This window comes from Lepisma saccharinum, chromosome 4, assembly GCF_977018435.1.
Source record: "Lepisma saccharinum chromosome 4, izLepSacc3.1, whole genome shotgun sequence".
Taxonomy (NCBI): Eukaryota; Metazoa; Arthropoda; class Insecta; order Zygentoma; family Lepismatidae; genus Lepisma; species Lepisma saccharinum.
In genome coordinates, this window is record NC_139232.1 from 77,215,478 (window position 1) to 77,233,202 (window position 17,725).

A 17,725-nucleotide genomic window follows, 5' to 3' on the forward strand; every position below is an offset into this window, starting at 1 on the left:
AATGCAGTTTGAGGTTCAATAGTGATAAAAATTTGTTTTACTGTCCTGTTTCTCGAAAGTGAATACTTGACAGGAAAGGACACTTACAAAAAACTACATTCAAGAAAAAAAAACACTACTGTAGTTATTCTTTCATTCAGAGGACAAATGAAATTACATAATATGTTTACCAGCAGGCAAGGCAAATCATCTGGATTGACAACTTTTCAACTTCACAAACAGTCCATATCATCTAGGAGGAAGATTTTTACAAGCTGTTTATGACTGTTTAGTGTTAAAATCATCTGGGGAAAATAAACAAATGTGAACTAACTGTACTTCATATTAACTCGCATTCAACTAATAAAAAATTTGCAAAATCACTCACACGTATCTTCAGGAAAATCAATTTACAAATTAACTTTTTACCACACGTAATGCTTTTTCTATTGGTCCCAAAAATTCTCTGCTTGTGCTAACTTTCAAACCTATTTTAGCATATTCTTAAGTGTATTTATTTACATCATTCCCCAGTATGTCAACATTATCTTCACACACTAGTAACTGATTTACACATGCATCATATAGCAGCACTTACTACATCTACTAACAGAAAATAATGTTTTCAACAAATGAGAAGATGATTAACACAGTAATATAAGATTAAAAATAAAAGTTTTCAGTATGCATCAGTATCAAGATTATTAATGTCTACCACCACAAATACCATGCAATCTTAATTGGGCACTTATCCACTGTATAATTTTTATTATCCTGACACTAGATTTTGTACCCAATGACAGCTATTTAACAAATTGATGTTTGAAGAGAGCTCTCTTGAAATAGTGTTAGAATATGAAAAAACAGATGGCATGCAATGCCCAATTAAAATCACAAGCTAATGAAGAAAATTCACTAACAATCAGAGAAATATTGTCTAAAAAACAACTTGAGCTCTATTTACCTACATTACATTGAAATTTCTTGGCTGCATCAAATAAGAGATTTTCCTCAATAGTCTGAAATGCTGAGCTTCAAACATTTTACACACAACTAAATATGTGTAAAAGTAAAAGTAAAATTAGAGATCTGTAAATCAATGAGAAGATGGATAAATACAGAAAGAAAACTGGCACAAATGAGTCATTTTTGAGTGAACAAGAATGAAGGATTGAGAGAAAATGATTGAAATTGTATTTTATAAAAAGTGAAAAACAAATTAGTTTGTTCTCCAAAAGCACCACAAGTGTTTGTAATGAAGATGGAATCTTCATGCTGCCACCACAGACGAGAGGGGCATGGAGGAACAAACATCATGACAAGGTATGGCAGTAAAATAGAACTTGTGGACAGAGATTTGTGTTGAACACAGGGACCAGATACACTAAATTTATCTTGTTGAATGAGTAACACCTGCTGTAGTAAATGTATCCATTGCAGCCACTGAGTTTTAGGCATTCTCTGTTGTTAAGAGTTTGCCTATTACAAGACTTCTGATTTGCTCAGAAATCAACGAGTAACTTTTCCATGATTTTCAGACTGGTAGACACCCTGTGTAAACAGCATGCCACAAATAAGATTGATTGATTGGTTAATTTTACTTAATTTTTCTGCCACTTTTGGCTAATCGTGAAGATGGATATGAGTGATGATGTGTTGAAATTGACGAATGGACACTCACAAACACCCATGTCCAGGCTGGGTTGGTTGAATTGATATTTTAAGTTTACTTTATGCACAGTAAGGCTAATCGGGACTGGACCTACAGTTTAAAGTGGGATCTGAACCACTATGTGCCTCCACCAGGTATCGAACTCGGGAACCCCTTGATTAGAAGGCAGCGATGCCCAGACTGGGATTCAAACCCGGGACCCCTGACTTTGTGATAATCACTCTACCATGGAGGCCGGCAGCATGCAACAAATAAGAGAAGCAAATAATTGCCTCCACTACCTTACCAACACTTAAATTACCCAGCTTAAGCATTGCACGTGAAGAAGAGAAGCAACAAAGTTGAAAGGCAGAAAGCTTGCAAAAGAGATGCATGTGGCGTACACTCTACAACATTCAGGTTTGGCACATTCTGAGAGGGGTATTTGGAGCTTCCCCTTTGCCAGTAAATACTATTTAGCCACATTCAAATGCAGAAAGCAACAGCTAACTTGGATCTGCATGTTAGAACATGTCATTATCATACCTGGCCTTTGCGCCAATCACATTTTGAAAAGTGAGTTCCTGTTCCCTATCATCCCAGATGTCTTCATCATTATCATCTAAAGGATGAATCTTTTGTGCACACACTTGTTTGAATATTTCAGCTTGACGGCCTAATTCATCCTCAGTGAAGTTAAATGTCATACTTGTAAGGCGATCTACAGAGGAGCTGAAATTAACAACATGCATTAGCTACTTACTACTGCTGGTGTTTCACATGGTGCCAAAATCCTACACAAGATGAAATAGCCAAAGGACGAAGAACCATACGAAAACTACAGCAATTAAGAAATGAACACCTTGTAATGTTATGCTATTATCAGGGGTAGAAAAATACAGGGTGCCCAGTTGCCATAGCACCTGAAAATTTTCACCTGGTGTCTGAATTTTTAAATTCTGTTCTAAAAAAAAGGTTTAATATTTCGAGTTCGCTTACAAAAATTTTCATTACTTTTTTTTAAATAATGAGTAAAGTATGTGCTTTTTAATATCAGTGTGTTTTCTGAATCACATGTACCATTAAATCTGAATAATAAACATGCCATTATACATTTTTGCACTGTTGCTAGCCAAAATTTAAAATCTGTGGCAATATGGTAGAGCCTGCCATATGTTAGAATATATTGCATAGTTATTCAAGCAGTTACCAGTTGAGCTGTCTTTCGGAAGGGTACTCTGGCATAACAAATAATTACTTTTAATCCAATCTCTTATTAATTAATAAATTAAATGTTTTAAGATCACATTTCATAGTTTCTCTTAGTTGGATTCATGACTTTCTTATTCTGTAATTTGAAAAAAAAAATTAAAAAAAAAGCTGGCACATGGGTTATTTTTAGTTTTGTCTACCCCTGGCTATATGCATGATGTTAAGATGTCAATAGCTGTGATAAAAACAGAAATAAGGCAATCATGAAACAAAAATTAGAAGTCCCCTTGCATGGAAAATGTGTAAAAGTGAAAGGAAAGCTGCCTTATTTCCGTTTTCATTCCAACTAAATATATAATGTCAAGAACATTTCAGGACTATAAATTAAAAGTGTATACTGTGAAATAATGTGAATTACATATCAACAGTCTACTGTGAAAAGAAGTGAATAGTTTACATTTGGGTTGGAACAGATGTACTCTATCAGTATCACCTGATATATAATATTTCTATAAATAGAGTGTAATTTACTGCCAAATTCTGCCTTTTTGTTATTTTTTAATGAATATCAAGATATAATTCACGTATGTATCTTGCTTTTTGTATTTAAAAATTAATACAGCTTATTTTTCCTAAGGCAAAAACCTACGCAGTCACCTGATTACATACACAAATGAAGAACAATATGAATCATTCAGGTTCTTCATGGATCATTTGTAATGGACAGACTCATGATGCACCAATAAAGACCAATAAATTTTACCCATTTCAATAAATATATGTATATAGAATAAAATTAAATATAACATTAGGATAAATGAATAACCTCATCATTAATGTATATAAACAGGTAACTGCAACAGGTTTTGCTTGGAAAAAAGGAATTCATTAAGATATTTACATTAAAAACCACAGTACATGCATTATATTTTTATATTGATTTAAAAAATAAAATAGCAAAAAACACAGAATTTTGAACTAAATTACAGGCTATTTATAGAAATATGAGAAGCCCATGCCCAGACTTGACAAAACCTTTGGTAGCTGTGGTTGGAATTCAGTTTCAAACATACTCATTGTGTTACAACCAAAAATGTTAAATGGTTTAACGGAGCAGTAGAAAAATTTGCAATACGATGAATGCAGTACAGTACATTGGCATACTGACCACAAGAATATGAAGCTGGTTGCAGAATGAAGCCAAACATTTGAACCAATTCTATCCTGAGCTCATATAGTTCGAGGTACACAATGCATTCCTGAACAGCAGACAAGATATTGTTGTAGAATATGTGGATCAACACGATGTAAGCTTACACAATTATACCCGTTGAAAAAGTGGTTAGGACTTAGAGAAGAAACAGTTACATACAATGTATTTCTGTTTGTATGTCACAACTTCCTGCCTAGGAATGCTGCAAGAAAATGAAAGGGGTGAAATTATTTTGTTTGTCTCCCCTAGCTATTCAAGGCTCTGCAGGTTGTGATTCCTATTATGGCAAATTTTTTAATCAAAATAACCACTAGTGGCTGTACCAATCAGCTTTAGAAACAATTGGAGTTAGCAATCAATACCAAACAACTTGGCCTTTGACACAAGGTGTTGACATAACTACACTCTGCAGCTGCACTGCTTTAAGAATAAAAAAATCTGCATCTGGAGAACATCTACCTTATCCTGCATGTCGGTTGCCAAATGTTTGTAATTACTGCAGTGCACAAATGGCTGCACACACACATATAGAAAGGGCAACTGTGTGGAAAGACAGTGTCAAGAACTTAGGGCATAAGGGCATATTTATAATAATAAGGAACAAAAAAAAAAATATTTCAACCTCCCTCATATATACTCCTTCACTACAGCACTAACCTTTCCTCTACTTGTGCAAAAGGCCTTGAATGTTCAACAGAGTTCATATAAGGTAGAATAATCCATTAAAGACAATTCAGGATTTTTCAAGGAAATCGCAGGATTTTGCTACAAAAATCAAACTATAGTCAGGAGTAAATTGCTGCTATTAGGACTGACAATTAGAACATGCTGAAATCCCTATAACTTACACCATAACCTGAAAAACAATCTTTTGATTTTACTAATATGTAGTGTGTCTACCCAAATTATAAGTAGCAGCAATTTTCTCCAGACCGTACTTATTACATAAATGCCTTATCATCAGCTGTAAATTGACATCTTGTTAAATGGTCCAATTTATTGACAGCTTCAAATATTTTGACAGCTCTCTTTCACTTCCTGCACAACCAAATGGTTAGCACTCTTGCCGGTAGCATGACCAATCTGGGTCTGATTCATGATGATGAACTTGGGCATTTATTATATTGCTTGCAAGAAAATCTAATCAAATTTTATCACAACGACATTTTGTGGCAATGACCCAGTTATTAATGAGCACGTAGAGCAAAGCTTCGCAAACATACTGACAGGGTACAATCTCATGTCACGTGTAAGCCTCTTATAGTGATGTGTTGAAATAACAAAAGTTACTGTTCTCACCAATAATTTTGGAAAAGATTCTAACATGGTTATTTAATGGGAAAACAATATCATTTCTGCCCCTAAAAATACTCCAAAAAAATTGTTTGTATATTACAAATGTTATTTTTTATATCTTCTTTCAACATACTTTAACAAGTAAAAAATGTGTATCAGAATCAGATTAAATATAAGGTTATTACAGAGGCTGATACCAGTTTATACATGCCACTTTTAACTACTTAAATCAGTCTCGTCACATGACTAGGTGTATATAACATATGATGAAATAAAATTGCAACAATCTATAAGCAGTGATACTTACTGCATTACATCTTCCCCATCTGTAAATTCATCATCATGAAACCCATAGTGCTCTATGAATTGAGGTGCCATCTGCTGCATTTGGTAATCAGAGAATACCTAGAAATAAAAAGAAAATAAAGTATACAAGAGGATTAAAAAACTAAGGGTAAATGCTAAGACCCAGATTGTTAATGATTTGGAGTGACAACAGTTCCATGAGAATATAGGCCTTGAGCCACGCAAGTTGTCAATACCACTCGGGTAGATGGGTTCTAATATGAATTTTTGGTAAGGTTGGGATGCCTAGAGATGGAAAGTATGTGATAGCATGTCACAACTCTTTGCCTTCTGTGTGTTATCACTCCACTCCCCAGATAACCTTGATGTAAATGGAAAGCTTTGATAATTTTTAATAGTTTGACATTTACTATTAGAAATGACAATTACAGTAATTCTGATCTAAATTAATAATAATGATGATAATAATTAAGATTATAATAATAATACTAATTAAAATATGTGAATATTTTAATAATTTAATTGACAAGTTGGATGGTATTTAACACCATTACTGGAGTCAATTGACTATTTGCCCATCATTAATGCCGATCGATATCTCTGAATTAACAACTGAAGTGCGCAGCTGTGAGAATGACTGTAGCAGTCCAAGGACAGTGTAAAAGTTCATTGAGAACGTGGGCAAGTGGTACAATGCCCCTAAAGTGCAACTTACTTGAATCAATGGTGTGGAGAACCATAGGAAGGATGGACGCTAGACAGACAGCGAGAGGTATCTGTAGCCCTTGGAGTGTTTCAAAATGCCATTTCTCGCCTGTATATTTGGTTCCAAACAATGGGAAATGTGCGACGAAGGCAAGGTCAAGGCCATCCGCGAGCAACAACAGCAAGAGATAAGGGGTACATCTTGTTAACAACCGATTGGAACAGAAGACAACAGAAACTATAACATGCCATTCTCACAGCAATCGACTTCTTAAAGATGGCCTCTATTCATATAGACTCATAGTGTGTGTTCCATCACCGTACAGCTTTCAGTCCGTAGGAACTTGGCTGAGGAACATCGCAATTGGGGCCACAATGAATGCGGTTGAACATTGTTCTCCGATGAGTTGATGAGTTGCAATTCAGCCCCCAGCCTTACAATAGACATGCCTAATCTGGAGGGAATGTGGAACACGCTATAACCCTGTTTATGTTCAAGAACAAAATGGAGGTGGTGGAATGATATTGTTGGTTGGAATTAAAATTGTGGGATGTACGGACCTCCACGTCATCCAAAATGGCAGTTTGACGGCCCTTAGATATGGAGACGAGAACCTCAGACCTCTCGCCATGCCGTGCGCAGATGAAATAGGTGATAGTTTCCTTTTCATCGGCGATAATGATCATCCTCACAGAGTTCTGTTAGTGCAAAGGTGCCAGAGGACAAGGGAATAGTGAGTATGGAGTGGCCACCATAATTACTGAACTTAAATCCGATAGAGAATGTATGGGATGCACTTGGCAGATGCATTCTAGGTAGGATCGCACCTCCCTCAACTCTTCCTGAGCTGAAATTGCCCAAAGTGAAGAGTGGCGAGGAATCTTCCAAGCTCTCATCGAGTCCATGCCACACAGATGTGCAGCGGTGTTGGCTGTTCGAGATCACACACCATACTAGGGGTGAGTTACTGCTGTGACCATGTCCATTTCTGAGATGTTCTATTGGTACACACATTGCTCTATAGTGACTTACATCATATGAGCAACGGTCCAAGTGGTCCAAGCGACTGTAGGGTCTTTCTGTTACCTGTACTAATCCATACTGTACTGTATCTGTTCTCTGAATGTTCTTTCAGTTGCATAAACATCGGCTGTACATGGTTTTCGTCCAGTTCTTTCTGTTCCTCTCTTGATCCAAGAAGAAGGTGGTGGATAGTTATGGCAGGTCAATTATCAGACAAGACACTATTTGGTTGAATTATTGTGACAGCACAGAATAAGAATCTTCAAATGAGCTTTCTCTTAGAACCATTATCATGGGCATTACAGACATACTTGCGGAAAAATATTATCATCCCTGAGGAAATATCTGGAAATTCAGCTACGACGATTGATGATAAGGCTCTTATTCAAGAGTAAAAGAAGAGGAGTCACACTTTGGTGAGATCTATCTGCCTTCCAGAAGGAAATACTAGTCCAAGAATCTATGTCTGTTTGATACATACAATGAGATGTCTATAAAGAACACCGAAAGGATAATCAGATGGCAATAACTCGGGCAGCAGTCACAGAGCATCTCATCTTCCCAGATTGTCAGAAAGTGAAGGAAATTCCTAAGTCACGTAATGAATAAAACAACTCTAATTGCATTTCTTGTTGCCGAATGTAGGAAACCAGAGCATCTTGTAAATCTTTTGAATAGAACACTTCCCGAACTGTGGAGATAAATGATGGAACATCACATCTGAAGGGAGCCCCAAAGTGCTCAATCTCAACAGTAAACATGAAGAAGATATAGTAATTTGTTGATGAATACTGCCGGTGCTAATGAGGGTTATGAAGAGGTAATGAGAGGCTCAGACGACACAGATGTGTGTATTGTGTGTTTGAGATTCCATGAAAGAATTGTGGTTAAATTCTTTCTGAAATACACTGAAGTGCCAAAAGTCATGGGAAACCTACCTAATAACGAGTGGGACCCCCTCGAGCATGGCGAAGTGCAGCAATTCGATGTGGCAAGGTTGCAACAAGCTGCTAATCCGCTGGAGGGATGTGTAGCCATGCAGTCTCTATTGCCATCCACAATTCGGTCATTGTTGCATGTGGAGGATCCTGGGCACGCATAGTCCGTTCGATGACATCCCACATGTGCTCGATAGGGTTCATGTCCGGCAATCTAGGAGGCTAATTCATGTGTTGTAAGTTGCCAGAATGTTCCTCAAACCAGTCGCGCACCATTGCGGCCCGGTGACATGGCGCATTGTCATCCTGGAAAATCCCATTGTTGCCAGGGTACATGAAGTTTATAAAGGGTTGGAGATGGTCACCAAGCCGCTGAATATAGTGATGAGTGTTCATTGTCTGGTTCATGAGAACCAGAGGACCCAAACCATGCCAAGTAAACACGACCCACACCATAACGGAACCACCACCAGCTTGCACAGTGCCTTGTTGACAACTTGGGTTCATGGCCTCATGGGGTCTGCACCTTACCCGGACCCTACCATCCACGCTTACCAATTGGAAACACGACTCATCTGACCATGCTACACGTTACCAGTCCTCTAAGGCCCAATGCACGTGTTCCAGAGCAAATTTGCATCGCTGTCGCCGATGGACAGTGGTTAGTAGAGGCACAAATGTCGGTCTTCGGCTGCGATACCCCCATGGAAACCAAATTGCGTTGCACTGACCTCTGAGACAAGTTTCTGAGATGTCCTGCATTGATTCCTACTGTCAGATCATGCATTGTTGCTTGTCTGTTTGCCCGGACGAATCTGTCCAGACGTCGCTGGTCGCGGTCATTCATCACTTGTGGGCGCCACTGTGTTGTCCCTGATGCCTCCAAAGCGGTACTCACGGTCCACCCTTGATACTGTGGAGCGAGAAAAGTTCAGTGTCCAGACGACTTCCGAAATTGCATGCCCCATTTGCCTAGCACCAACTATCATCCCACGCTCAAACACCGATAATTCCCGTCGGGTTGCCATCACCATGGTACACGACATTTCACTACACTCACAGAAGTCTACCTGACAACACTGCAACTGCTTCGCGACGTTCGACCGGTTTGCAGCGATGTTACAGCTCCATCAACTAGTTCCCTCCCACTATCCCATGACTTTTGGCACTTCAGAGTATAGTACTAAAATACCCATGTGGGTTCTTGACATTAAGAAAATAGCTTCAATTTTTATTAAAAATGTTTGTCAAGATATGGTAAGTCTCCAAATGCATTTGCAGGAAAAAGAAAAGTATGCGCATTCTTCCTGCCAACAGACAAACACAGGAATATATTTTCGCACCCTCGGAGATCAATGGGATCTCAATTAAATAGTAATGGGCAAACTGTAATTCTCGTGCTTACTGTATGTTTCAAAATCTTCCAAACATTGTGTGAATGACATGACATGTCATCTATTCTGTGCAAAGATGGGTGAGAAAGACATTTATCAACTTGCAAGAACCATGCTTAACGTGCGATTATCAATCCGCTATAAGTAAGAGATTTCTTCTGAATGATCCACGTACACCTAGACCAAGTGGAAGAAGGTGGACATTGAAAAAAACATGATGTAACAAAGGAGCTGGTAATGGATTGGATGGAATGGAAGACAGCATCTTAAACTCCTTTAGTTCTACTAGCATGCAACTCCATTAGAAACTGCCTCCCCGATGGTGCAGTAGTAGCGTCGTTGCCTTATAATCAAGGGGTACCAGGTTTGATACCCGGTGGAGACACACAGTGGTTCGGATCCCACTTTAAACTGTAGGTCCTGTCCCAATTAGGCTTGCATAAAGTGGACTTGAAACAACAAATCAATCAACCAGCCAATTCATTAGAAACTACAAACTGCGTCTTCTGTCTAAATAACATCAAGTGCACTGACAAGTGCAGACTACCCACATGTGAAAATCAATGAGTGATGACACCTATTAATAATAACATGATGATGAATGTAAATAATCAAATTATAACATACATGATATTTACATATTATTTACCAAAAAGTGCTCCCCTGTGCTTAGCACTACGCCATGAAGGCGTATAGGGGGTGTGGGGGTAACGCCCCACACTTTCTTGATCCGGTCGTGAGTGGGGGTGATGTGATCAGCATCACGCCCCTGACCGCCTTTACCCCCCAGGGTTTCCCCCAGGTACCCATGTTATTCGACGCTGGGTGGGCGCCGGGGCCGCTTCCATCGTTAGAAAAGTTCCCGGATTTGAACCGGCCGGGGTTCGAACCCGGGACCTTTAGCATGGTTGTCAGACGCGTTACCGACTGAGCCACCGCAGCCCTCACAAATATTTACCAAATTTGAAAATCGCGAGCCCCCATTCGGCAGCGCCGTGACGTAAATGTGTAAAATTGTACCTTCACATTGCCTGATATGTTTGGCATTGTCGTACAAAAAAATCACGCAAATATTCAAGATAGTTTCCAAGAAAAAAAAAAGATTTTCCAATGCGAAGCACCAGAGTTTTTCCAGTGGGAAATTTGAAATTCGGCGCACGTACATTAATTTTTTTTAGCTCAGGAACTAAGAACACTGGAGTTACAAGTTATAGCTCATTTTGTTCAGTACACATGGGGCTGTAAGCCTAATTGGCATAAACACAGAATTTTCCATTATCGGTTAGAACAAGAATTAGAAGAAAGAAAAAAATGATTTTTTTTTACCAAATTTGAAAATTGCGAGCCCCCCATTCGGAAGATTGAAACACTGATCTTTAAACTGCGAAGCAAGACTACACACACAGACCACCACTGATCTGTATGAAACAAGTACACAATAGCACACAGTCCGCCACTGATCAAAATCACTCACAATTAAACGAAACAGTTCGCAAACACAACCGACCACAGCTGTAACAATGAATTCGCCCTTCCAAATGCCTTCCTGAAAAACAGCCAACCCCCCCCCCCCCCATTTCTCCTCCCTGGCCTGGACAAAGACATAGCTGAAGCCAAAAATAGCATAGCTTGGCTGAGGGGAGACGAAAACACTCATTCGACAAGCTGAGCCCTGCTTGGGAATGAACAAAGATATTGCAAAAATATTTTGTGCCTGTGACTCTTCTCAGCGACCTTGAACCCCCCCCTCCCCCCCTGCGTGCGACTTGGATGACAGCTCATTACCACTGACATGTGAAAAGGAAAGCCAAAAAAAAATATTTTCGTGGGTTCATTTCCTTGCTAGAAGAGCCTATGCATATCCCAGAAATGAGAAAATAGCGAAAAAAAACAACAAAAAAATAAGGAAGTGATATTTGGGGGCTGACCACCTCTCCAGATATAACCAAAATTATATTAAACCTTGCTCATTGTTCATCATATACCTCTAGACTCATGCAGAACTCAAAACATGTATATCCAAACATAAGCAGTCACAGGGTGTCCAAAAAGTCAGATACAACATGCAAAAGCATCTCCTCACCTATAGATGACAAGCTGTCCTTGGCGTAAATACCGGCTGTCACCTATAGGTGACAAGGGTTAATAGTTATAATTATTATAACATAATATTGAATTTAATAAGTATGATGAAATCAAATTTATTTATTCAAATATTGTGATGAATTTATATGCTTTTTATAAAAAATATGAAAAAACATTATATTTCGGCTATGGTTACGAATTCATTAATATTATATAAAAAGCAAAGAGTTATGAGATGCTATCACACACTTTTCAGTTCCAGGCATCCACACATTGAAAAAAAAAAATCATATGAGAACACTCCAAGATTTTTTATCTAGCAATAATCTTCCATCTGTCAGAATCTGTCAGATTCATTGTTCTGCAAAGGACACTAAGAAAGCAAATAGGTTGAGAGAATTGTGTTTTATTTTCCATGCAGCTTTCTTTCCTTTTCCTTTCTCAAAAAATAAAAGCTGTGAAAAACTTGGCTCGGGGTATTAATAAATATAAATTCAATGGGTTAATAAAAATTGCAATTTTTCACATCTGCGAATAAAAATTCAAGCATAATTCATGGATAATTCCCAGAATTCCTGGTGAGTAGCCACCCTGCTCTATATATACTACAGTAGTATTAACAGGTGACATACTATCAATTCAGTGTTTCCTTCAGCCACAAGTGGCTATTCCAGTTTGAGACTTGAACGGAATCTGAGAATTATAAAACTATTGAAAATTTAATTTGGGAGTTCTTTCAAAGTGGACGACAATCAGCCTAGTATGCCAGTTTTAAGACTTGGTGAAGAATCAGAAGTGGCATATAGTGTGTAAACCTAAGCTACATTCCTACAAAGTGCCTTTTAAAGTCTCAAGAGAGTTTCACCAATATTCCATGATTTCCACTGCATAATTGTAGGGTTTAATTACAAATGGTTTCTGTAATTCATGATAGCACTCAAGCTCATTTCTGTAGGCGTATGTTCAACAAAGGTATGTCTTTCCTTGTAATGTTAAGTTCTCCTTGATTCTCACTCTCATTCTCTCTCTTAACAACATAACGAAAAAGTGCATATTACTCACTATCAAATATAGAAATATAAATACGTTAGATAGTATCAAAAATTATTAAAAGTATTAACCTCCGAAACATCGTTTGGATAAATTTATACTCACTCACGTAAGTTGTGAATTTTTGATACTATCTAACGCATTTATATCTTTATATTCTCTCTCTCATACTGATATAGACAGAGTACTAAATATATTATTAAGGTGCAATTTTAACTTGATAGAGAAGGTGTCAAATTCAAACTGATACTTTGTTATTGGCACTTCTGATATTCGTCAGTGTTGGCTCACCCCTAAATTATAACATTAATTCACTAAATACAAAGTGCTGGATGGAAGTAGTAATTTTTACAGGTTTTAGATGACCAGGATGGAAACAAATGCTAACGAACAATAATTTACACTAGCACTGTCAAGAAATATGTGGAGGAAGGTTGAAACAGCTGCAAGAAAGCAGAAAACCGCATCTTACTAATTGGCTTCACCCTCTAATATTAACAGTTAAGTGGTTTGATGGAATTACTTACCTGTTGCAGTGCTGCATCTTGGGAAAATGGAATGTTTTGATATTCTCCATCATCATCTTCTGAGCTGGAGTGGCCAGGGTGCACACCACCCTTAAAAAGTAGAAAGAAATAATACAATACAAATGGGCCTAGAAGCTGCTACAATTAATTTAAAAAACCTGCTCTCTTCAAAATATTAAAAACAAGTTGTTCCCAACTTTCCATTTAATTAAGGTATATCTTTAGAGATTTTTTATTTCACTGTATATATACAGAGCATTCCCTGACATTCGCTACGAGACTCGGCGTCAGCGCTAGTCTTTCCCAGTGAACAGGGTCCGCGACAGTCGCACGCTAGAGTCTGGTTTTTCCACTCTCCCTGCCTTCGCTCTCTTTCCCTTTCTGTTGACATTGCAGACTGACGCCAGTATAAACCTCCCTTGGAAGTTGTGTTGTGTCGTGTCCGTGTGTTGAAGATTCTGGCTTAATATGGCACCACAAAAGTTTACATTACAACAAAGGATTTATCTTGTCGAGTGTTACTTCGGAAATAAGAATTGTGGAGAAATGCGACGACGTTTTGCAATGAAATTTCCTGGTGTTCCCATTCCACATAGGACCACTATATTAAACCTCGTAAAAAAGTTTAGAGTAACAGGATCAGTTCTGAATAAAAGTGGAAAGAAAAACCCATGTGTACTTACTGAGGAAAAACTCAATGAGATAGGACAAAGGTTAGAACAGTCTCCTCGGAAATCTATCAGCCACCTCTCACAAGAAATGGGTGTTTCAAAGCCCTTTTAGGCCCCCCGATTTGTCAGCCTGCAATTTTTATTTATGGGGAAATCTAAAAAATAAAGTATATGAAGACAATCCACACACCACCCGTGAGTTAAAAGAGAGTATTGTACGAGAAATCAGGAGAATTACAGTAGACGAAATTGCATGTGTAAATGCCAATTTCCTTCGGATACACCAGGAATGTGTTGCAGCAGAGGGACATCATTTTCAACACCTTCTGTAGTCAAGGTTAGTACACAATATGAAAACTGTAATTTTAATAGCCGACCTCTACAGACTGTCGCAGACCCCGTTCACCGGGAAAGACAAGTGCTGATGCCGGGCCGCTTGCCGCAGTGTCTCGTAGCAAATGCCAGGGAATGCTCTGTAGTATTTAATATATAGTGGAACCTCAATTTATTTTTTTCAGGGGACCACGATGAAAAACTTAACTTCATGTCTCCATTCCTGACTGATACACTTGCATACAAAAATCTCATCTTATCAGTTGAACTTTGTTAGTAATCTTGCATTATCCAAGGGAGGTATCTCTGTATAATTAGTAGAATGAAGCAACAGAAGAGATGTACTCACCAGAGCAATGCCATGTTTCTTATTGATTTCAGACAGTGTGTTGGCAACAAAGGTGTCCCATTTTGAACTTCGGTCCTCAGGCAAACTGCTAATTTGCTGTTTAATCACATCAGAATATGGACTCTTGTCTGCTTGTTGTACAACATGATTGGCTATTTTTATCAGATGACCCATGTACCCTTTCCTCTGACCACCAGGCTTTGATCTTAAAAGAAACAATTGACAAGTTATTTGAAGACATGATGTCCACTACATAAGCACAACAAAAAAATATAACAAGATGCATAAAATGGCACTTCAATGGCTTTTTTTTCTTTTTGCTCAGATCTATCAGGACTGAATGTAAGTTACAGTGTGATACAACTAAACCACCTCTACAGGGAATGGAACCTGGGGTTCATTGATTACAAGGCAACACCCTTGGGCTTTTCCTGGGAATTTCAACCGAACTATCACCACCCATGATTAGTTTTCATAATGGAGACAGTATCACTGAAACTGAAGCATGTAGAGGCAGTTCTCTATTTATAGCACCATGTGCTGTGAGCCCTTAGTCAACAGGGCCTAGTAACTCTAACATATGACTAAGTCATTAATATGTAATGAATGAATCAGTGAAATTAACAAGGAGCAGTAAATTATATTTATATTTTGCAGACATATATTTTCCACTGAGATACCTTAAAGCCAGAGTTAAGATGATAATCAACATTCCCACACTTTATGTGAAAGCGAATTCCCTGACTAAGTTTTCCAAAATAAATATTAAAACTAAATAGAGTCAACTCTCGATTCTATGACCCTGGGTATAACGACCCTCTCGAAGTAACAACCCTTTTCCCGGGAATCGTGAAAAATTTAGAAAAAAGTTGAAAAATTTGGGAAAAAGTTAAAAAATTGAAGGAAACCGGCCGAAAAATGCATTGTTTTTTTCACTCATTCCCTTCATGAGCGCTCTACCACTCACAATTGGGTCTGAACTAAAAATAGACACCACTACACCATGCTTGAGTGATATCCAATAGCACTTGACCTCTGCCCTCCCCTCCCTCAAGTGCACCAATCTTAACCCACACCCGACGACCGCTACCCAATGCACCAGGCTTGTTTTGCCACGCTTGCTCTTGGATACAAGAGAAGAGAAGATCGAATGTGCTTCAATGTTATTTTAAATCGACCTTCACTTGTTTCCTTGTCCTAAGAGCTGCTGAAAACTCGCAGGGGAGCAGACCAAAATGACCGCTGGACTTGCAGTCTTTGCCAATGTGTATGGCACATTTCATCGATAAATACACCAGCTTGAGAGATAAGATCACAGGAAGGTTCCAAAAATACAAACACCGTCTGTCCAGCTCTGACCTAGAGTTCAGCAGGTTGCCGTGAATGATCAACTCTTGGCCTTGTAGCCGACAACTTCCGGTAACCTCTTTCATTTAAATCATGTTCTTTGTTCCCTGTAACACTTCATAAAAAAGCGAAACTGTTAAGAGATAATCAAAACCACATAGGCCAATTAAAGATCGTCAACCCGCTTAATGCATTGTCATCCAGGTTTCTATAAAAGTTTACTTCGATCTTATGTGCATCATAATCCCACTTCATAAGTTTACCTAATTGTGTAGATGTCGTAATATCTGTCAAAATATTGTTCCGTTGGCTGACTGACTTCTCCCTCTTTTCCTATCAGCAAACGTGGGGGGAGGGGCGATGCAGATTGTTTCAGCCACGATTTTCTTGCTCGTGTGTGCACACGGGCTGATTACAGGCAAGGGTGGAAGTAGACCCACCCCTCTTCCTTTCCTTTGACATCTGAAATGGGGCAACCAGTTCTGGATACATTCTTGAAAACGAACAAAAACCATAGAACAAGTAAAAAAAAAAAAGTGTCAATCCCCCTTTTCCTCCAGCTCATTCTCCACCACTGGTGTGCACAGCAATGTTGATAATTGCAGAATTCAGGTCATATTTTTTTTATGCTGTTGTCTGCATAGGAAATATAGCCCACATTATTGTCTGTTGCATGGTAAAACGTAAAGCAAGGGTCATTTCTTTCTTCTTTACACTGCTGTTAAAAGTTCAGTCTTCGACAGTTGCGTTATCTTTAAAATGCTGTGATTTTTCTCTTCCGCCACCTGTTGCTCGAACTTCCAGCCGGTCTCCTTGTTTTTATGCTGCACCTGGCACCAGTGCTTTGTCTAGCATCTGCAAAGCTCTTGCTTGCTGATAACAGCAATGACTCATCCAGCGCGAAGGAAAAAGTTATTGTTTTGAACCTCGCAAAGCTGTTTTGATTTGACGATAACAAAATTCGATCTCCAGAAAGGAAAACAAGATTAAAACAACTTCATGTTCTGCACCTTCTGTTCTGACAAGCAAAACTGTAAATTTAATTCGCATCAGCCTTTAATTCAGAACCATTCATGCGAAGAAAAAAAAGTGCTCAATGTAGGAATGTTCGCCGAGACCGATTAAAAAGACATTATTCAAGGAGAAAACTTTTGGAGGAGTGGGTGTTTGACATCAAGAATACTCCTAAATCCAACATTAAATTGTCGATTAACATGAGAGTAAATAACGATCTACCAATTTGATATGTGAAAATGTGCAGTTTCATAAAGCTTGTTTTTTAAGTTCATTTTATGCTGATGGGCTAATCGGGACTAAATATACAGTTTAAAGTGAAATTCAATTCCAAACCCAAATGATTATTGACTGCGACGCTGTTTAATGATGTGTCCTAGAATACACATTGGGTGAAAACAGATCGCAAGTGGCGCGTTTCCTTTTTCACTCTGGATTACAATGTAAGTCAAGGAAGGAGTTTGGACTGCTCTCTTGAATGGGGTGATGAGGGTGAATGAAGTTGGTTGAAGCAAAGGAAAAGTGACTCTTTTTTTTACAATGTATTTTACACTGCCGAACCAGAACAAAATTTACAGCCCTGCCCCCTTTGTTTCTTTTGTCTGGTGCCTAGAAAGGTTGTGTTGTTTCT

At 38.4% G+C, this 17,725-nt stretch overlaps 1 protein-coding gene across 7 annotated transcripts in view; it reads right to left on the reverse strand.

The window, feature by feature from the left end:
* Nucleotides 1–17,725, reverse strand: part of fmt (phosphatase 6 regulatory subunit 1-like protein fmt) — a 111,796-nt gene that overhangs the window by 31,589 nt on the left and 62,482 nt on the right. For 6 of the 7 annotated variants that reach the window (XM_083120814.1, XM_083120818.1, XM_083120816.1 and 3 more), the window contains exons 13-16: nucleotides 14,734–14,938; nucleotides 13,381–13,470; nucleotides 5,659–5,756; nucleotides 2,177–2,362 (exon numbers count right to left, since the gene is read on the reverse strand). In XM_083120814.1, the coding sequence (XP_082976940.1) occupies nucleotides 2,177–2,362; nucleotides 5,659–5,756; nucleotides 13,381–13,470; nucleotides 14,734–14,938 (579 nt within the window). The remainder of the gene's footprint in view (nucleotides 1–2,176; nucleotides 2,363–5,658; nucleotides 5,757–13,380; nucleotides 13,471–14,733; nucleotides 14,939–17,725) is intronic. The other variant, XM_083120817.1, reaches the window with a different exon arrangement.